Source organism: Sebastes fasciatus, chromosome 16 (assembly GCF_043250625.1).
Source record: "Sebastes fasciatus isolate fSebFas1 chromosome 16, fSebFas1.pri, whole genome shotgun sequence".
Classification (NCBI taxonomy): Eukaryota; Metazoa; Chordata; class Actinopteri; order Perciformes; family Sebastidae; genus Sebastes; species Sebastes fasciatus.
The window spans coordinates 13965082-13987932 of NC_133810.1; the positions used below are offsets into that span (position 1 = coordinate 13965082).

A 22851-nucleotide genomic window follows, 5' to 3' on the forward strand; every position below is an offset into this window, starting at 1 on the left:
AAGAGCAAACAGCAAGGGACTAAGAGTACATCCCTGCTTAGTGCCCCTGCAAAGGTTAAATGCATCAGAAACTGTCTGGTTAGTAAGGATTCTAGCACTGGGATTGTTATATAATATCTTAACCCATGAAATACATTTTGTGCCAAATTCATATTTTTTTAAGTACTGCATATAGGTAGGGCCATTCCACACAGTCAAAGGCCTTTTCCGCATCTAGTTACGTGCTGTGCCGAGGCTTCGGAGCGTGTGTCGAGTAATCCAGGAAGTTTTCCGCGATGCCCGTATCGAGGCTTGTATCGTTTTAGACCAATGACGTCATTGAAGACGTCCGAAGCCTCGCTGGCCAGCCATACCTCGTGACTGGTTCAGGAAGTGGATCAGATCTTCACTGGTTGAACCAATGCCACTTTCCAGAAACTACACAGAACACTAATATTACCCCTCCTGCCATTATTATATTATATTACACTACACTATAATACAATACAATTATTGACCAAAGGATTGGTTTACACACATAAGATGCATTACTCATAAAACAATTACAGTTTATTATAAATGTATGTTATATACTCATAATATACTTACTAGAAAATAGACATTATATTATATATTATTTAGATATAAATGGATTACATGGTAATATATATTTTTTCATTGTTTATAGTCATTCCCAACAGCCTTTACTGGCGCAAAATACAGTATATCACGGATCTGTGGTCCCAGTAGACCACTTACACTTACACACAAAAATACTGACAATAATCTGATATTTTCAGGTGGAATTTCATTTCATTCTCACTGTGCAATATCATTTTCCACTTGTGCAATTTTGTTAATAGTCTGTCTATTGTCAATACTGTATATACTGCTCCTATTTTTATACTTCCTTCTATTTAAATGGTTCATATTTTGTTACACTGATGCATCTTGTTTTTTGCAGTATCCCCTTTGCTGCTGTACACTTCAAATGTCCCCACTGCAGGACTAATAAAGGAATATCTTATCTTATCTTATCTTATCTTATTATCACATGGTTAAGATCATATCTGCCTGTTTTACACTCTTTGACCACCAGGTGGCTTAGGGTTCACATGAAGCAGAAGAAGAAATTAACCCTTTTCTGAACCAATTTGCTGGAAAGCTTCAAAGCTTCAGCTCGACATCACTTCCAGTCTGATCAGGGTGTATGTATCAATTTAGTCATATAAAGACCAAAATCTGTTAGCTACAGGATTTGGCCAAGACTTTCTGGTCTGTGTTTAGTGACACTGGCCTATATGAACCTACCTGCTCTAAATCTGTCTCTTTCTACTACTTCTTCTTCTTCTTCTTCTTCTTCTTCTTCTTTGGCGTTTATTGGCGGTTGGCAAACCATCTTAGAGGTGCATTACCATCACCTACTGGACTGGAGTGTGGAACAGGAGATTGTGCAGAAACAAAATAGAAAAAAATAAAAATAAAAATAAATAAAGAAAATAAAAAATAAAATAAAATAAAATAATAGATAATAATAATAATAATGAGGAAAACTCTAGATTCGTTTAACTAAATCAGTTTCTCTTAAAAACTGAATTATTTCACAGTATATGTTATCTGCTGTATTCCCCAATAGACCTGACGATGAAAAGTCCTGATGTTTTGCCTTCCTTTAAGTGACTGTAAAAGGTGATCCCTCTGGATACTGTAATTCCTGCAGTGTATCAGTACATGTTCGACAGTTTCTGGTTTGTTACAATATGTGCAGTCCCAGTTGGGTGCTTGCTTATTTCATATAATGTATGGTTAAGACCTGTATGTCCGATTCTCAGTCGAGTCGTGACATTTTCTTCCCTTCTTTTCCAGCCAACCTTCCAAGTTGGCTTTAGTGTTGCATTTTATTATTTAAATCAGAGAATAATAAAAGAATTATAAAAGAAAATGTCCTCATTGTCCTCGCTTTCTGTTGACTTGCTCGTTATCTTTTTTTTTTTTTTAAATAGCAAAATCAGTCCACCTGTTATGTTTGGTGTGAGCTGCCTTCTCCTCATTTCATACTTTGTGATTTTAAAAATGTTGTTTATTCTTTAGTGTGGACTCAAATAAAGAAAACCTGATCAAAATGAAGAATAAAGCATCAAACTGTCTCCACCTTGTGTTCAGTCACTGCAGAAAAGCACAAACCAGGAACAGGCTCTCAGAGGAAGAGTGACAGAATGGGTCTAGTAGTCCATCAAATACAAACTAAAACGATTGCATAATAAATCTTTGATGCTCAAAACTAAATACAGAAACCCTGTAATTCAGGGTGTGACATTCGTTCTCAAATCAAAGAGCATTCCTATATATCAATACATTTAATACTATACATAAAATTAAGACATTATGTCCAGTTAGTGCCACTCTTGTCCATTTATCTACACTATCAAACTCAAAATCAGAGTCAGAGATATTCAAGCTGACAGATTCTCAGTTTGTTGACCTCTTATTCATACATTTATGCAGAAGATGAGAGCAAAAGATACATAAAAAACACAATTAAAATCCAAATATGAAAGAAATCACTTTATTGAATATCAAATAAATCATCATTACTTTTTTTTTTTTAATGAGACGTAATTTAACAAGATAAGATCCCTTTGAAATTCTCATTTTCAAGAGATATTCCCAAAACAGTGGTAGCAACACAATGACAGCATGACAGAGTATACGATATTGTACAATTTCTGTTAAATGTAATATATTTCTTAAACAAATAAGATAAAATCAAATCTCAAAGATTTTCTTAAAAACAGCTTAAAGACAGAAGATAAAAAAGGTACAAAGTAGAATCAGACTGATAATATATCTTTCAGGCTGATATCGATATGTTGAAGTTTTAAAAAAACATTGAACATTTCTGCATACAAAAAAGGGACCAAGACATGTTCTGAACCAGACAGTGTACAGTCGGTTCTCTCTGATGGATAAACTACTAAATGTTTCTGAACACTGTTTCTAAATTGCCCCAAACATACTGTACTGCAATCTCTTATTTCTTATGTGACGACATACGTATACCCCAACACTGATAAATCTTTGATAAGCTAATATCTGACGATAATATTTCTAGAAATCCAACCAGATTCTCTCTGGTTCTGGTGCAGTCATATTTGCTATGAGCACGCACAGAATAAAAACACAAATATTATTTAGCTTTCATAACAGAACACTGATTTGACAGTTGCTGAACAAAAAATATACAAAATACAGTATAGAGAAAAACAAGCACTTAGAGATACAAACGTGACTAAAATGATGACGGAGAAACCAGTTCCCTTTATCCTAAAATTGATTATGGTTACTTAAAACTATGAATAAACCAAGTTTTGTATGAGCTCTTATCCCCAATCCCTTCACTCCTTAAGTGCTTACCAACAAAAACATCCTGATGTATGAAAACAGACATGACAGTCTTTGTTGCTCACTGCTGAAACTGCATCTTTTGTCAGCAGTTAGCTTTGTAACTATCTGTGTAGCTCAATTAAAGTCCATTGGGACAGGTTCCTCTCTCTGAGAGATGAAGTCAAAGAATGTCTTCAAACTCTCATCATTTGTGACCACTGAATTGTTTGCTGCATATTTAAATGCTAGGCAATTTCTGCTCTCAACCAGTTTCTTCACAACGGTCATCATGTCTTGGTGATGTTTATAACTGCAAGCCAGGTATTTCTTCAACACATCAAACTTTTTTCTTTCCACCATTTGGACAATGATGTGCTCAGTAATGATGGACAATGGATAGCCATACTCTATGACACTCCGGCTTTCACCCCTTGCATTTTTGTAGGCATATCCGCCTGAATGCATTGCAACAACATTGCAGTGCTCATCAAAGACAGGAGAGCCAGATGAGCCAAAATAAAAACAAGACTCATAAGATAGAGCTTGTCTGTTACTTTTATCATTACTCGCATCCTCGAAGAAACGGTGAGTAACCAACTGAATGGATTCTTGATTTTTTCTGTAATGAGGTTTGAGCGGCAGAACGCCCTCTGGATTTTCACCGTGATGCCTCTCCACAACCTGGATCCGGTTTTCAGTTGGAATAATCAAGCATGGATCTATCTTTTTCACACCACCATCAGGATGCCCAATAATGCAAATTGCTCCACCTTGGGGAAGGAATCCGAAGCGTGTTAACAGAACATCAGGCAATGTCTGATCAGCACCGAGCCTCAACAAAGCCCAGTCATGCTTGTGCCCTGACTCATCATTACAGTATTCAAATCCAGCAACCTCTTCCACCACTGCTCCTGACTCCTTCTGGACGAGACTTTCGAAAGAGAAATGGACAGTGACCCTCTCATTAAGCTGCCCTGTACTCTCATTATAAATGTCTTTAACTACATGGCCATTTGTGAGGACAAACTTGTCAAACAGGAGAAAGCCACTTCCTTCTGCTTTCTCATTTATTCTCACCTGGCAAACAGAGTCACTGAGTTTCATCAGTTCTTTCATTGTTTTCACTTCCCTGCATGTCTGAGCGTTCTTCCCGTAATCTACACGGAGGAGATTCTGGATACGAGAAAGCTTAGATCTTTGCTGAACTTTCATTCCTTTCACCAAATCTCGAAACTCTGAAACTGGGCGATTCTGCATCGTCTTGGAATTACGTATTTCACATAACATCTTTTCTGGTGCCTTATTACCATCTAGCTTTGGTTTCTTTTTTGGTGTGTTGTCATCCACTGACTCAGTTGTGCTAGACTGCTGTTGAGGATCTTGGTTTTCATCAGAGACAGACCTCTGAGATCCAGTTTGCACCATGTAAGCATCATCAAGACTGCCAGGCTGACTTGCTGGTGGACTAGACTTATTGAGCAGTATGATCTTGAAAGTTTTACCATCAAGCTCATCAACGAGACTGGACATTTCAGTGGTGCTTTCAGTGATCTTGTGAGAGAGAGCACAGTTCTTTTTGAATACGGTATTCAGTAAACGACCATCTCTTCTCAGAGCTTGCTTCACTTTTTCGTCTTTGTATGCATAAACAGTCAATTCATGGAATTTTTTTAGAGCTGTGTTTCTCATGATTTCCACTACATTTTTACCTCCCTTTGTCAGTAAATGAAACGTCACAAGGTCACCAGAGGGCCCCTTTCTTTTGCTTTCCGGTTGCTTCGGCTTGTCAACAGCTTTAACATACTTGACAGACAGAAGTTCATTTTTAATTAAGCTGCATGGAAAGTGTGAACTGATAGCTTTCCCATCTCTTACAATAACAAGCTCTTTGTTATTGTTCTTTTTTGCAATTTCGTTAAACTGTGCACTTCTCTTCAGCAAGTTCTCAACAGTTCCTGCTTTCTTGCAGGTAAAAGTTGTGTATTTCTTGTCACTCCCGCACCACTCGAAAGAATGGGTTGCATGTGGCTCCTCTTCCTAGGAATGAAACACAATTCAGTCTCATTTCATTTAATTACAGTAAAACATGTTTATTCTGTTATAGCAATACCACTCTTAAACCATCCATCCATTAGCTATACCTGTTTATCCACAGGGTTGCGAGGGACATGAGCCGATCCTTGCTGACTTTGGGCGAGAGGTGGTGTACTCCCTGAGGTTGAAGCTTCACTGCTTTCCCCATTCTGGTTGTCTGCTTCTTCCTACAGATAACAGACAGAAGTGTTATTAATAATAGTAATATATTACAGAATGCATGCTTAATTGTGTTTCACTCAAGAGGAGCCCTCTTCCTAGGAATGAAACACAATTCAGTCTCATTTCATTTAATTACAGTAAAACATGTTCATTCTGTTATAGCAATACCACTCTTAAAAGGGACTGTTTGTAAGAATCAGAAATGCTGATGAACAGCGACACCTGTGGCCGTTAAGTCAACGAAAGTCAGCGTCTGGCTCGCGCTTGCTCGCTCTAAATAGACATGAACGAGCATCGCTCAACACAGTGAGGCGACACACGTCAGATAAAACCACAATATCACTCTATATTTCACCTGCTTGGCAGTAATGTTAGCTGACCAGACGAAGGTCTCTCCATGAATCACTGCTGATCCTAGTGTTGGCTTTTCCTGAAGCAGGAATAGAAACGTTATTGTCTCCGACCGCGGCCGGAGGGAGACACCAGCACCCGGTCGGAGACGATAACGTTTCTCGCTGCGGAGCCCCGTCACTTCACAAGACACGGAAAACCTCTGTTGGTCTGGAGGAGCTGCAGCATTTATTTCTGCACAAACGTCACTAGATATTCTCAGAGCTAAACTAACTCTTCTGCAGTGTGGAGTGTGCATATGCGAGCATGCATGGGAAACCGACCCGGTAGATTTATACCTGTAAAAAGTTACAACCAGTACCCTTAAACCATCCATCCATTAGCTATACCTGTGTATCCACAGGGTCGCGAGGGACGTGAGCCGATCCCTGCTGACTTTGGGCAAGAGGTGTCGTACTCCCTGAGGTTGAAGCTTCACTGCTTTCCCCATTCTGGTTGTCTGCTTCTTCCTAGAGATAACACACAGAAGTGTTATTAATAATAGTAATATATTACAGAATGCATGCTTAAAACTTTAGACAACTTTAAAACTTTCCATTTATTTCCTTGATAAGAGATACAAAGCTAGATGCAATTGTCAAACCCATGTAAATCAGTAGACTCAGGAGAAAATACCTTGACAACTTTGTCCATTGGTCCATTATTGTTGGTCTTCAAGGGTTGATCATTGTTCATGGTTGATCCACTTCACTATAAACACAACAATAAAAACAAAAAACAAATGGCGTAATGTTATCTAGCTGTTGAAAATGAAACATCCCCTTTAACAAACGTATAAAACTGTTGAGGATTCTGTAACATTAAAGAAACATTCCACTCTGACTTGTATACAACATTCAGTAGACACCTAAGATTATAACTTTAGTTTCTGCATTTCTGTATTGTTTCTATATTTCTCATTCATATTATTGCTGTATAAAGCACAGCAGTTAACTGCCTTTACTTCAACACCATCAAAATGTTATGAAACATTAGCTATTCATGCCCCCTAAGACTCAATAAGTATCACAGCTAACATTGCTGTCTTGTCTTTAGTTGTTACAGAGCCGTTAAAAGGTATATTTTTTAACTTGGACTTACCAAAAACGTGCGAGCAAACTTCCACACCGGTACACCGCTCACTGTCTAGTCGGACAGATTTTACCGCCTTTTTAGACGACAAGTTGTGTCGTGACGTGGTGGGTGGGGTACCACGGTGGGTGAACGACGGACGACAGATACACGGCTCTGTGGATCTCCTTTGAGCGAGACTGGCTTCTTTCGCGGTGACACCCCGTAGTCAAGAGCTAGACGATAGGGAAATGTGTGGGGAAAAAAACGTATTACAAATTCTTTAGTTGAGAACGACGGTAGTTTTGCTTCTTCTTCCTATTGTTTGGGAACTGACAGCTTCCCACTTCCCACACTATCTTCTTCTTCTTCGGTGTTTATTGGCGGTTGGCAAACCATCTTAGAGGTGCATTACCATCACCTACTGGACTGGAGTGTGGAACAGGAGATTGTGCAGAAACAAAATAGAAAAAAAATAAAAATAAAAATAAATAAATAAAATAAAATAAAATAATAGATAATAATAATAATAATAATGAGGAAAACTCTAGATTCGTTTAACTAAATCAGTTTCTCTTAAAAACTGAATAATTTCACAGTATATGTTATCTGCTGTATTCCCCAATAGACCTGACGATGAAAAGTCCTGATGTTTTGCCTTCCTTTAAGTGACTGTAAAAGGTGATCCCTCTGGATACTGTAATTCCTGCAGTGTATCAGTACATGTTCGACAGTTTCTGGTTGATTACAATATGTGCAGTCCCAGTTGGGTGCTTGCTTATTTCATATAATGTATGGTTAAGACCTGTATGTCCGATTCTCAGTCGAGTGATGACATTTTATTCCCTTCTTTTCCAGCCCACCTTCCAAGTTGGCTTTAGTGTTGCATTTTATTATTTAAATCAGAGAATAATAAAAGAATTATAAAAGAAAATGTTCTCATTGTCCTCGCTTTCTGTTGACTTGCTCGTTATCTTTTTTTTTTTTTTAAATAGCAAAATCAGTCCACCTGTTATGTTTGGTGTGAGCTGCCTTCTCCTCATTTCATACTTTGTGATTTTAAAAATGTTGTTTATTCTTTAGTGTGGACTCAAATAAAGAAAACCTGATCAAAATGAAGAATAAAGCATCAAACTGTCTCCACCTTGTGTTCAGTCACTGCAGAAAAGCACAAACCAGGAACAGGCTCTCAGAGGAAGAGTGACAGAATGGGTCTAGTAGTCCATCAAATACAAACTAAAACGATTGCATAATAAATCTTTGATGCTCAAAACCAAATACAGAAACCCTGTAATTCAGGGTGTGACATTCGTTCTCAAATCAAAGAGCATTCCTATTTATCAATACATTTAATACTATACATATAATTAAGACATTATGTCCAGTTAGTGCCACTCTTGTCCATTTATCTACACTAAATTCAAAATCAGAGATAGAGATATTCAAGCGGACAGATTCTCAGTTTGTTGACCTCTTATTCATACATTTATGCAGGCGATGAGAGCATAGGATACACAAAAAAACACAATTAAAATCCAAATATGAAAGAAATCACTTTATTGAATATAAAAAAATCATCATTAGTACTTTTTTTTTTTTAATGTGACGTAATTTAACAAGATAAGATCCCTTTGAAATTCTCATTTTCAAGAGACATTCCCAAGACAGTGGTAGCAACACAATGACAGCATGACAGAGTATACGATATTGTACAATTTCTGTTAAATGTAATATATTTCTTAAACAAATAAGATAAAATCAAAATCTCAAAGATTTTCTTAAAAACAGCTTAAAGACAGAAGATAAAAAGGTACAAAGTAGAATCCGACTGATAATATATCTTTCAAGCTGATATCGATATGTTGAAGTTTTAAAAAATCTGATATCATTTTTAAAAAAAAAACATTGAACATTTCTGCATACAAAAAAGGGACCAAGACATGTACTGAACCAGACAGTGTACAGTCGGTTCTCTCTGATGGATAAACTACTCAATGTTTCTGAACACTGTCTCTAAATTGCCCCAAAAATACTGTACTGCAATCTCTTATTTCTTATGTGACGACATATGTATACCCCAACACCTATAAATCTTTGATAAGCTAATATCTGACGATAATATTTCTAGAAATCCAACCAGATTCTCTTTGGTTCTTCAAATCTAACAGTGCAATGGTGGACAGTGCAGTCATATTTGCTATGAGCACGCACAGAATAAAAATACACAAATATTATTTAGCTTTAAGAACAGAGCAATGATTTCACGATTGCTGAACAAAAATGATACAAAATACAGTATAGACAAAAACAAGCATTAAGAGATACAAACGTGACTAAAATGACAATGGAGAAACCGTAGTTTCCTTTATCCTAAAATTGATTATGGTTACTTAAAACAATGAAAACATCAAGTTTTATATGAGCTCTTATCCCCAATCCCTGCACTCCTTAAGTGCTTAACAACATGTATGAAAACAGACATGACAGTCTTTGTTGCTCACTGCTGAAACTGCTCGCACTGCATCTTTTGTCAGCAGTTAGCTTCGTATTCCATTGGGACAGGTTCCTCTCCCTGAGATAAGAAGTCCAAGAATGTCTTCAAAATCTCATCATTTGTGACCACTGAATTGTTTGCTGCATTTTTAAATGCTAGGAGAATTCTGCTCTCAACCAGTTCCTTCACATTGGTCATGCCTTGGTGCTGTGCACAACTGCAAAACAGGTATTTCAACACATCAAACCTTTTTCTTTCCACCATTTGGACAATGATGTGCTCAGTAATGATGGACAATGGATAGCCATACTCTATGACACTCTCGGTTTTACCACTTGCATTGTTGTAGGCATATCCGCCTGAATGCATTGCAACAACATTGCAGTGCTCATCAAAGACAGGAGAGCCAGATGAGCCACCATAAAAACAAGAGTCATAAGATAGAGCCTGTCTGTTACTTTTATCATTACTCACATCCTCAAAGAAACGGTGAGTAATCAACTGAATGGACTCTAGATTTTCTCTGTAATAAGGGTTGGACGGCAGAACGCCCTCTGGATTTTCAGTGCGATGCCTCTCCACAACCTGGATCCGGTTTTCAGTCGGAATAATCAAGCATGGATCTATCTTTTTCACACCACCATCAGGATGCCCAATAATGCAAATTGCTCCACTTTGGGGAAGGAATCCGAAGCGTGTTAACAGAAAATCAGGCAATGTCTGATCAGCACTGAGCCTCAACAAAGCCCAGTCATGCATGTGCCCTGACACATCACAACAGCATTCAAATCCAGCAACCTCTTCCACCGCTGCTTCTGACTCCATCTGGCCGAGACTTTCGAAAGAGAAATGGACAGTGACCCTCTCATAAGGCTTCCCTGTTCTCTCATTATAAATGTCTTCAACTACATGGCCATTTGTGAGGACAAACTTGTCAAACAGGAGAAAGCCACTTCCTTTTGCGCTCTTATTTATTCTCACCTGGCAAACAGAGTCACTGAGTTTCATCAGTTCTTTCATTGTTTTCACTTCCCTGCATGTCTGAGCGTTCTTCCCGTACTCTACACGGAAGAGATTCTGGATACGAGAAAGCTTAGATCCTTGCTGAACTTTCATTCCTTTCACCAAATCTCGAAACTCTGAAACTAGGCGATTCTGCATCGTCTTGGAATTACGTATTTCACATGACATCTTTTCTGGTGCCTTATTACCATCTAGCTTTGTATTCTTTTTTGGTGTGTTGTCATCCACTGACTCAGTTGTGCTAGACTGTTGTTGAGGATCTTGGTTTCCATCAGAGTCAGACCTCTGAGATCCAGTTTGCACCATGTAAGCATCATCAAGACTGCCAGGCTGACTTGCTGGTGGACTAGACTTATCGAGCAGTGTGATCTGGAAAGTTTTACCATCAAGATCATCAACGAGACTGGACATTTCAGTGGTGCTTTTAGTGATCTTGTCAGAGAGAGCACAGTTCTTTGTGAATACGATATCCAGTAAACGACCATCTCTTCTCAGAACTTGCTTCACTTTTTCCCCTTTGTATGCATAAACAGTCATGTCCTGGAAATCTTTTAGAGCTGTGTTTCTCATGATTTTAACTACATTTTTACCTCCCCTTGTCAGTAAATGAAACGTCACAAGGTCACCAGAGGGCCCCTTTCTTTGGCCACTAACCGGTTGCTTCGGCTTGTCAACAGCTTCAACATAGTTGACAGACAGATGTCCATTTTGAATTAAGCTGCATGGAAAGTGTGAACTGATAGCTTTCCCATCTCTTACAATAACAAGCTCTTTGTCATTGTTCTTTTTTGCAGTTTTTTTAAACTGTGGACTTCTCATCAGCGAGTTCTCAACAGTTCCTGCTTTCTTGCAGGTAAAAGTTGTGAGTTTCTTGTCACTCCCGCACCACTCGAAAGAATGGGTTGCATGTGGCTCCTCCACCTAGGAATGAAACACAATTCAGTCTCATTTCATTTAATTACAGTAAAACATGTTTATTCTGTTATAGCAATACCACTCTTAAACCATCCACCCATTAGCTATACCTGTTTATCCACAGGGTCGCGAGGGACATGAGCCGATCCTTGCTGACTTTGGGCAAGAGGTGGTGTACTCCCTGAGGTTGAAGCCTGACTGCTTTCCCCAATCTGGTTGTCTGCTTCTTCCTAGAGATAACACACAGAAATGTTATTAATAATAGTAATATATTACGGAATGCATGCTTAAAACTTTAGACATGTAGTTATTTTTTCTATTTATTTCCTGTATAAGAGATACAGAGCTAGATGCAATTGTCAATCCCATGTAAATCAGTAGACTCAGGAGAAAATACCTTGATAACTTTTTCCATTGGTCCATTATTTTTAGCCTTCAAGGGTTGATCATTGGTAGGTTCCATTTTTTATTTTTCCAGCTGATTTTTAATGACGCTGAAAGGAAGGTGATGTAGTATCTTACCTTCAGGAAAAAGCAAAGAAATATGATTAATTTCTAATGACTTACAGTACATAGAATTATTATTTAGTGTAGTATATGACATTTATAGTGATCCACTTCACTATAAACACAACAATAAAAACAAAAAACAAATGGCGTAATGTTATCTAGCTGTTGAAAATGAAAATGAAACCTTCCCTTTAACCACAGGTGATCAAACGTATGAAGCTGTTGCAAAATGTACGTTACCTTTCACCGATCAAAATGGCTTCCAGTAACATTAACCACTAAACCACTGCAGAGCAACCCGGAAACATGACTGCCGTTTATTTCAACACCATCAAAATGTTATGTAACATTAGCTATTCGAGAATATTCGGTTACAAGACTCAATAAATATCATAGCTAACATCGCTGTCTTGTCTTTAGTTGTTACAGAGCCGTTAAAGGTATTTTTTTAACTTGGACTTACCAAAAACTTGCGAGCAAACATCCACACAGGTACACTGCTCACTGTCTTGTCGGACAGGTTTTACAGCCTTTTAGACGACACGTTGTGGCGTGACGTGGCGGGCGGGGTACCTAGGTGAGTGAACGACGGACGACAGATACGGCCCAATTCCAATCCGGCCGCTACACCCTTCCACTCCGTGGTGGAGTGCACTCCGTTTGTAGTCACACTCACAGCTCAATGAAGCACCCTTCTTTAAGGTGGAGGGTATCAATACAGCAGCCAATTTGGGACGAACTTCCCTCTCTCCTGCAAGGAAATAAATATCAAAATCAGAGATACTTTGTTGATCCCCGGGGGGAAATTAAGTTACGTTTTGCTCCCGTTCTAAAATATAAATATAAATATATAAAAATAGAGAAATCATAAGAATATATATATATATATATATACATATATATATATGTATATATATATATATATATACACACAATCTAATGAACATGTCTACTGTTTTCTAGACTGGACAAGGGTATATTTGATCCTAAATACAATCTACTTACTTTATGTTGTTGACGTCTGTATGACAATAAAGTAGAATAAATCAGTTTGAGCAGTTTACAAGTGTTACAAATGTTTGTACCGGTAGTCGCACGGAACTGACATTGGCTCGTGTTCCATGACGAACACAAAACGGCGTTGCACGTCGTCAATAAGGGCGGCTGGTTAAGGTCATGGATGTATTAAAAGGAGTGGATACAGCGTTGGAGGCGGGGCCCCTGGTCATTCCTAAGAGAGTTGCTCATTGGTGCATGAAGCCTAAATGGAATCGACTTCCTTCTAGAAAAGTACCCGGATCTTGAGGGATCTAAACTAAAACTAAACTAATCTAAAGAGCCTGGCAATGTGGTTTTTAGCAAATGTTACTCAAACAGGAGTAAATAGAGCATTTGTTGGGGACTATTTTCACCAGCGGATAAATACACATGTGGTGCTCTAATGAGTATTTCCAGCAGACGTGTATGTGAGACTGACTCAAAGCAAACTGCAGTGCACATGTTCATCACCCATTGTGTTTTTGATAGTTTATATTGATAGTTCTTGTTAGTAGGATCAGTTCATAGTCAGTTTAGGACTTTGGGATGAGTTGACAATACGAAAAAGAAGTAGAACATCACCATCCTTTAAGTAAGTCTTAGTATATGACACACTGGCTTGTTTCTACCACAATAAATGTGTGAAAGAATTGTGGAAATATACACCAGTAGTGAAAAAGAGATAAAGAGAGGTAAGGTAACATGTTAAGATAATAAGTTAAACACTCACTAGCTGAATTTCCACTGCTGTCTGTGGCCGGTGGTTCAATAGCTGCAGTTTTTCTGCCCTGATGGAGGAAAAATATCAGTGAGTATACGTATGGTGTAGAGAACAGCACATACATACAGTATATTTGTTTATCTAAAAAAAATACTGTGCATCTTAATTAATCTATTAATTCCAAATGGATACATGAATGATAACATCTACGCCTTTTTTCAGATCTCACTGACTTTGTGAGTTTGTGAGGCATCATGGTGGTCAGGAACTCTTTGACGATCTCTGGAGTCTGCCTGCTGCAGGGCATCTTTGACAGGTACTTCAGCGTCTGTGTGGAAATGCAGAGGAAACTGTGGGCGCGCTATTGCAAAAGTGTAAATGTGACACAACAGGCAGAGTTTAAGTCAGTGAAGAGAGAAAGAGGATGTGTGCCGACCTCATACATGATGGTGTTGAGGTTCTGCTGCCCGGTGCTGTGTTTGCTCTTCCCGCTGTCCTTCCTTTGTTCCTTCAGGTCAGTCAGGAGTTTGAACAACTAAGAAACACACAGACAGACAAATCTGAAGCCACATTAAATTATTTTCAACTCTAGAAAGATTTAATGTAAAACACTGAGACATAACACATTACCTCATAGTTACTGAGCATAGCAGCGTTAGTGTTTTTCCTGAAAAGAAGAAAACAGGTCATGTTTAAGTTCATTCTTGACCTTTGCAAACTGTATATGTAACCAAATAATCTAAGATCAAATATAAATATAAAATATATATATATTTTTTCATTGTTTATAGTCATTCCCAACAGCCTTTACTGGCGCAAAATACAGTATATCACAGATCTGTGGTCCCAGTAGACCACAACCAGCACTGCTCCCAGTAGACCACTTACACTTACACACCAAAATACTGACAATAATCTGATATTTTCAGGTGGAATTTCATTTCATTCTCACTGTGCAATATCATTTTCCACTTGTGCAATTTTGTTAATAGTCTGTCTATTGTCAATACTGTATATACTGCTCCTATTTTTATACTTCCCTCTATTTAAATGGTTCATATTTTGTTACACTGATGCATCTTGTTTTTTGCAGTATCCCCTTTGCTGCTGTACACTTCAAATGTCCCCACTGCAGGACTAATAAAGGAATATCTTATCTTATCTTATCTTATTATCACATGGTTAAGATCATATCTGCCTGTTTTACACTCTTTGACCACCAGGTGGCTTAGGGTTCACATGAAGCAGAAGAAGAAATTAACCCTTTTCTGAACCAATTTGCTGGAAAGCTTCAAAGCTTCAGCTCGACATCACTTCCAGTCTGATCAGGGTGTATGTATCAATTTAGTCATATAAAGACCAAAATCTGTTAGCTACAGGATTTGGCCAAGACTTTCTGGTCTGTGTTTAGTGACACTGGCCTATATGAACCTACCTGCTCTAAATCTGTCTCTTTCTACTACTTCTTCTTCTTCTTCTTCTTCTTCTTTGGCGTTTATTGGCGGTTGGCAAACCATCTTAGAGGTGCATTACCATCACCTACTGGACTGGAGTGTGGAACAGGAGATTGTGCAGAAACAAAATAGAAAAAAATAAAAATAAAAATAAATAAAGAAAATAAAAAATAAAATAAAATAAAATAATAGATAATAATAATAATAATGAGGAAAACTCTAGATTCGTTTAACTAAATCAGTTTCTCTTAAAAACTGAATTATTTCACAGTATATGTTATCTGCTGTATTCCCCAATAGACCTGACGATGAAAAGTCCTGATGTTTTGCCTTCCTTTAAGTGACTGTAAAAGGTGATCCCTCTGGATACTGTAATTCCTGCAGTGTATCAGTACATGTTCGACAGTTTCTGGTTTGTTACAATATGTGCAGTCCCAGTTGGGTGCTTGCTTATTTCATATAATGTATGGTTAAGACCTGTATGTCCGATTCTCAGTCGAGTCGTGACATTTTCTTCCCTTCTTTTCCAGCCAACCTTCCAAGTTGGCTTTAGTGTTGCATTTTATTATTTAAATCAGAGAATAATAAAAGAATTATAAAAGAAAATGTCCTCATTGTCCTCGCTTTCTGTTGACTTGCTCGTTATCTTTTTTTTTTTTTTAAATAGCAAAATCAGTCCACCTGTTATGTTTGGTGTGAGCTGCCTTCTCCTCATTTCATACTTTGTGATTTTAAAAATGTTGTTTATTCTTTAGTGTGGACTCAAATAAAGAAAACCTGATCAAAATGAAGAATAAAGCATCAAACTGTCTCCACCTTGTGTTCAGTCACTGCAGAAAAGCACAAACCAGGAACAGGCTCTCAGAGGAAGAGTGACAGAATGGGCCTAGTAGTCCATCAAATACAAACTAAAACGATTGCATAATAAATCTTTGATGCTCAAAACTAAATACAGAAACCCTGTAATTCAGGGTGTGACATTCGTTCTCAAATCAAAGAGCATTCCTATATATCAATACATTTAATACTATACATAAAATTAAGACATTATGTCCAGTTAGTGCCACTCTTGTCCATTTATCTACACTATCAAACTCAAAATCAGAGTCAGAGATATTCAAGCTGACAGATTCTCAGTTTGTTGACCTCTTATTCATACATTTATGCAGAAGATGAGAGCAAAAGATACATAAAAAACACAATTAAAATCCAAATATGAAAGAAATCACTTTATTGAATATCAAATAAATCATCATTACTTTTTTTTTTTTAATGAGACGTAATTTAACAAGATAAGATACCTTTGAAATTCTCATTTTCAAGAGATATTCCCAAAACAGTGGTAGCAACACAATGACAGCATGACAGAGTATCCAATATTGTACAATTTCTGTTAAATGTAATATATTTCTTAAACAAATAAGATAAAATCAAATCTCAAAGATTTTCTTAAAAACAGCTTAAAGACAGAAGATAAAAAAGGTTCAAAGTAGAATTAGACTGATAATATATCTTTCAGGCTGATATCGATATGTTGAAGTTTTAAAAAAACATTGAACATTTCTGCATACAAAAAAGGGACCAAGACATGTTCTGAACCAGACAGTGTACAGTCGGTTCTCTCTGATGGATAAACTACTAAATGTTTCTGAACACTGTTTCTAAATTGCCCCAAACATACTGTACTGCAATCTCTTATTTCTTATGTGACGACATACGTATACCCCAACACTGATAAATCTTTGATAAGCTAATATCTGACGATAATATTTCTAGAAATCCAACCAGATTCTCTCTGGTTCTGGTGCAGTCATATTTGCTATGAGCACGCACAGAATAAAAACACAAATACTATTTAGCTTTCATAACAGAACACTGATTTGACAGTTGCTGAACAAAAAATATACAAAATACAGTATAGAGAAAAACAAGCACTTAGAGATACAAACGTGACTAAAATGATGACGGAGAAACCAGTTCCCTTTATCCTAAAACTGATTATGGTTACTTAAAACTATGAATAAACCAAGTTTTGTATGAGCTCTTATCCCCAATCCCTTCACTCCTTAAGTGCTTACCAACAAAAACATCCTGATGTATGAAATCAGACATGACAGCCTTTGTTGCTCACTGCTGAAACTGCATCTTTTGTCAGCAGTTAGCTTTGTAACTATCTGTGTAGCTCAATTAAAGTCCATTGGGACAGGTTCCTCTCTCTGAGAGATGAAGTCAAAGAATGTCTTCAAACTCTCATCATTTGTGACCGCTGAATTGTTTGCTGCATATTTAAATGCTAGGCAATTTCTGCTCTCAACCAGTTTCTTCACAACGGTCATCATGTCTTGGTGATGTTTATAACTGCAAGCCAGGTAATTCTTCAACACATCAAACTTTTTTCTTTCCACCATTTGGACAATGATGTGCTCAGTAATGATGGACAATGGATAGCCATACTCTATGACACTCCGGCTTTCACCCCTTGCATTTTTGTAGGCATATCCGCCTGAATGCATTGCAACAACATTGCAGTGCTCATCAAAGACAGGAGAGCCAGATGAGCCAAAATAAAAACAAGACTCATAAGATAGAGCTTGTCTGTTACTTTTATCATTACTCGCATCCTCGAAGAAACGGTGAGTAACCAACTGAATGGATTCTTGATTTTTTCTGTAATGAGGTTTGAGCGGCAGAACGCCCTCTGGATTTTCACCGTGATGCCTCTCCACAACCTGGATCCGGTTTTCAGTTGGAATAATCAAGCATGGATCTATCTTTTTCACACCACCATCAGGATGCCCAATAATGCAAATTGCTCCACCTTGGGGAAGGAATCTAAAGCGTGTTAACAGAACATCAGGCAATGTCTGATCAGCACCGAGCCTCAACAAAGCCCAGTCATGCTTGTGCCCTGACTCATCATTACAGTATTCAAATCCAGCAACCTCTTCCACCGCTGCTCCTGACTCCTTCTGGACGAGACTTTCGAAAGAGAAATGGACAGTGACCCTCTCATTAAGCTGCCCTGTACTCTCATTATAAATGTCTTTAACTACATGGCCATTTGTGAGGACAAACTTGTCAAACAGGAGAAAGCCACTTCCTTCTGCTTTCTCATTTATTCTCACCTGGCAAACAGAGTCACTGAGTTTCATCAGTTCTTTCATTGTTTTCACTTCCCTGCATGTCTGAGCGTTCTTCCCGTAATCTACACGGAGGAGATTCTGGATACGAGAAAGCTTAGATCTTTGCTGAACTTTCATTCCTTTCACCAAATCTCGAAACTCTGAAACTGGGCGATTCTGCATCGTCTTGGAATTACGTATTTCACATAACATCTTTTCTGGTGCCTTATTACCATCTAGCTTTGGTTTCTTTTTTGGTGTGTTGTCATCCACTGACTCAGTTGTGCTAGACTGCTGTTGAGGATCTTGGTTTTCATCAGAGACAGACCTCTGAGATCCAGTTTGCACCATGTAAGCATCATCAAGACTGCCAGGCAGACTTGCTGGTGGACTAGACTTATTGAGCAGTATGATCTTGAAAGTTTTACCATCAAGCTCATCAACGAGACTGGACATTTCAGTGGTGCTTTCAGTGATCTTGTGAGAGAGAGCACAGTTCTTTTTGAATACGGTATTCAGTAAACGACCATCTGTTCTCAGAGCTTGCTTCACTTTTTCGTCTTTGTATGCATAAACAGTCAATTCATGGAATTTTTTTAGAGCTGGGTTTCTCATGATTTCCACTACATTTTTACCTCCCCTTATCAGTAAATGAAACGTCACAAGGTCACCAGAGGGCCCCTTTCTTTTGCTTTCCGGTTGCTTCGGCTTGTCAACAGCTTTAACATACTTGACAGACAGAAGTTCATTTTGAATTAAGCTGCATGGAAAGTGTGAACTGATAGCTTTCCCATCTCTTACAATAACAAGCTCTTTGTTATTGTTCTTTTTTGCAATTTCGTTAAACTGTGCACTTCTCTTCAGCAAGTTCTCAACAGTTCCTGCTTTCTTGCAGGTAAAAGTTGTGTATTTCTTGTCACTCCCGCACCACTCGAAAGAATGGGTTGCATGTGGCTCCTCTTCCTAGGAATGAAACACAATTCAGTCTCATTTCATTTAATTACAGTAAAACATGTTCATTCTGTTATAGCAATACCACTCTTAAAAGGGACTGTTTGTAAGAATCAGAAATGCTGATGAACAGCGACACCTGTGGTCGTTAAGTCAACGAAAGTCAGCGTCTGGCTCGCTCTAAATAGACATGAACGAGCATCGCTCAACACAGTGAGGCGACACACGTCAGCTAAAACCACAATATCACTCTATATTTCACCTGCTTGGCAGTAATGTTAGCTGACCAGACGAAGGTCTCTCCATGAATCACTGCTGATCCTAGTGTTGGCTTTTCCTGAAGCAGGAAGAGAAACGTTATTGTCTCCGACCGCGGCCGGAGGGAGACACCAGCACCCGGTCGGAGACGATAACGTTTCTCGCTGCGGAGCCCCGTCACTTCACAAGACACGGAAAACCTCTGTTGGCCTGGAGGAGCTGCAGCATTTATTTCTGCACAAACGTCACTAGATATTCTCAGAGCTAAACTAACTCTTCTGCAGTGTGGAGTGTGCATATGCGAGCGTGCATGGGAAACCGACCCGGTACATTTATACCTGTAAAAAGTTACAAACAGTCCCTTTAAACCATCCATCCATTAGCTATACCTGTTTATCCACAGGGTTGCGAGGGACGTGAGCCGATCCCTGCTGACTTTGGGCAAGAGGTGTCGTACTCCCTGAGGTTGAAGCTTCACTGCTTTCCCCATTCTGGTTGTCTGCTTCTTCCTAGAGATAACACACAGAAGTGTTATTAATAATAGTAATATATTACAGAATGCATGCTTAAAACTTTAGACAACTTTAAAACTTTCCATTTATTTCCTGTATAAGAGATACAAAGCTAGATGCAATTGTCAAACCCATGTAAATCAGTAGACTCAGGAGAAAATACCTTGACAACTTTGTCCATTGGTCCATTATTTTTGATCTTCAAGGGTTGATCATTGTTCATGGTTGATCCACTTCACTATAAACACAACAATAAAAACAAAAAACAAATGGCGTAATGTTATCTAGCTGTTGAAAATGAAACATCCCCTTTAACAAACGTATAAAACGTATCTCCAAAGACCCCACCCACCCTGGACATGTACTGTTTGCTCCCCTTCCCTCCGGAAGGAGATACAGGACAATTAAAACACACACCAACAGACTACGAAACAGCTTTTACCCACAGGCTGTCAAGTGTGTAGAACCCCCCCCCTCCCAAAGGCTGAGGACACTAGCTGCTGAACCATAATTTGCACTTTATGATGATGATCCACTTATTTATTGTTCTACTTGTGACTGAATGTTTTAATGTTTGTTTTTCACTGCAAAGAGCTGCTAAACTGTTTTTCGTTGTTTTCAATGACAATGACAATAAAGTATCTATCTATCTATCTATAAAACTGTTGAGGATTCTGTAACATTAAAGAAACATTCCACTCTGACTTGTATACAACATTCAGTAGACACCTAAGATTATAACTTTAGTTTCTGCATTTCTGTACTGTTTCTATATTTCTCATATTCATATTATTGCTGTATAAAGCACAGCAGTTAACTGCCTTTACTTCAACACCATCAAAATGTTATGAAACATTAGCTATTCATGCCCCCTAAGACTCAATAAGTATCACAGCTAACATTGCTGTCTTGTCTTTAGTTGTTACAGAGCCGTTAAAAGGTATATTTTTTAACTTGGACTTACCAAAAACGTGCGAACAAACTTCCACACCGGTACACCGCTCACTGTCTAGTCGGACAGATTTTACCGCCTTTTTAGACGACAAGTTGTGTCGTGACGTGGTGGGTGGGGCACCACGGTGGGTGAACGACGGACGACAGATACACGGCTCTGTGGATGTCCGCCACCTACTGGACTGGAGTGTGGAGCAGTAGATTGGCAGGAAAATAATAATAATAATAATAATAATAATGATAATGATAATAATAATAATAATAATAATAATAATAATAATAATAATAATGATAATAATAATAATAATAATAATAATAATAATAATAATAATAATAAATTAAATTATCTATATTATTCTTGTTGCTCTTAAGTAATTAATAGAAGATTGTGTACTTTCCTTGATGTTTTTTTTAGTAGATTCCCCAATGTAATATTTCCATCATTTAATACTGATATTAATTCCCTTCTCTCTGTCCCACTTTACGAAGGACTGCACAGCATTTTTATCCCTTGTCCCACATATTGAGATGTTGTCCCATATTGGCTCTAGTTTCCAGATATACATATATATATATACAGTATATATATATATATATGTATATATATATATATATATATATATATATCACGGCTACCTCACAATGAGGGATAAAGAACGCAGCATATATATATATATACATATATATATATATATATATATGTATATATAGATATATTTCACTGCTACCTCACAATGAGGGATGAAGAATGCAGCACCTGTATGTCCAGTCTCTGGATCTTTTGAACCATCTGTAAATATGAACAACTTGTGTTGGTCAATATGTTTTTGTACTATCGATCTCTTTGGCACCAATTTGGGTTTTAGCTGCACACTGTTATCTGTGGATGGCAGAGTGAATCTCCATGGAGGTATTGCAGATGATGGGACAATGGGACTTTGTTTTACTTAACATAGGCCGATGATTTGTGCTTTTGCATTTCCTACCCGCCCAAAACTGTAAAGCCTCGATTCATTACGCTCCCAACAGTCCTGTAAAATAGCCTTTGTAGGGTGTGTTCTACTGAGACCTTGCAGATTAACCCAATATTCCAACATAAACTTGAGAGATACTAGTAGATACTGGTGATGTTTTAAATGCACCACTACAAATTCAGAGAGCCTGACTCTGTTCAACATCAAGCTTTTTAAGATTGGTTTCTGCTGCAGACATGTAGGATATATCCATAATCAAGGACCGCTCTCATAAGGGCCCAATAGATGTTTAATAAAGATGTCCTGCTTGTGCCCCAATCTCGCCCTGACAGACATTGCAGTAGATTATTGATCTTTTTGCATTTGTTTTTCACTTTGTCAAAATCTTGACCCCGTTAAGCTTTTCATCAAACAGGACTCCAAGAAATCTGACCCCCTTAAAAGCAGCAGTAGGTAGAAATGGAGCAAATATGATTAAAAAAAAGTTATTTTTATAAAACGGTCACTATATCCTGACAGTAGTGCATGAGACAGGAAATCTGAAAAAAAAAATCATGTTCCTCTGTGTCCTCCGCTGCTCCTAATGGCATCTGCAAGATTTCACAGGCCGGAGGAAAACAACCAATCAGAGCCCAGCTGGAGTCTGCCTCTATGAGCAGCTGTCAATCACTCGCGAACTCCAATCAAACTGTCAAACTAGGCAGCGTTGATCAAATATGAATCAATAATCTGTTACTGTAATGCCTATTTCTCACCTCAAATGTTTTCAGAAACATCTTGTTTAGCTGTAAAATGAGAAAGTTTGTGAGAGCCATATTATAGAAAGTTTTATTGGACTTTATTAG

At 38.0% G+C, this 22851-nt stretch overlaps 2 protein-coding genes across 7 annotated transcripts in view; both read right to left on the reverse strand.

Moving 5' to 3' along the window:
- LOC141752361 (serine protease FAM111A-like) overlaps positions 1-21182 on the reverse strand; it is a 46397-nt gene extending 25215 nt beyond the window's left edge. Inside the window, exons 1-6 of one of the 6 annotated variants that reach the window (XM_074610226.1) lie at positions 20242-20290; positions 19956-20075; positions 11623-11742; positions 6360-6479; positions 5505-5624; positions 2841-5400 (exon numbers count right to left, since the gene is read on the reverse strand). In XM_074610226.1, the coding sequence (XP_074466327.1) occupies positions 3499-5400; positions 5505-5624; positions 6360-6479; positions 11623-11742; positions 19956-20075; positions 20242-20259 (2400 nt within the window). In that variant the 5' untranslated portion in view covers positions 20260-20290 and the 3' untranslated portion in view covers positions 2841-3498. Of the gene's footprint in view, positions 1-2840; positions 5401-5504; positions 5625-6359; positions 6480-11622; positions 11743-11909; positions 12035-12485; positions 12615-19955; positions 20076-20241; positions 20297-21042 lie in introns of those variants that run through there. The other 5 variants (XM_074610225.1, XM_074610230.1, XM_074610229.1 and 2 more) reach the window with 5 other exon arrangements.
- LOC141752362 (DNA-directed RNA polymerase III subunit RPC9-like) lies at positions 12720-14499 on the reverse strand. The gene is made up of 5 exons (XM_074610232.1): positions 14412-14499; positions 14218-14316; positions 14015-14109; positions 13791-13848; positions 12720-12773 (listed from the first exon to the last, which is right to left on the reverse strand). The coding sequence occupies exons 1-5, from the start codon at positions 14481-14483 to the stop codon at positions 12735-12737; spliced, it is 363 nt and encodes a 120-aa protein (XP_074466333.1). The 5' UTR covers positions 14484-14499; the 3' UTR covers positions 12720-12734.
- Positions 21183-22851: the final 1669 nt, after the last annotated feature.

Coding starts and splice junctions, on each gene's coding strand:
- LOC141752362 (XM_074610232.1), bottom strand. CDS start 14,483: ATGAACTTAAACATGACCTGTTTTCTTCTTTTCAGGAAAAACACTAAC. Junction 14,110..14,217: donor TCAACACCATCATGTATGAG/GTCGGCACACAT, acceptor ATTTCCACACAG/ACGCTGAAGTACCTGTCAAA. Junction 12,774..13,790: donor CAGCAGTGGAAATTCAGCTA/GTGAGTGTTTAA, acceptor ATTTCCTTGCAG/GAGAGAGGGAAGTTCGTCCC.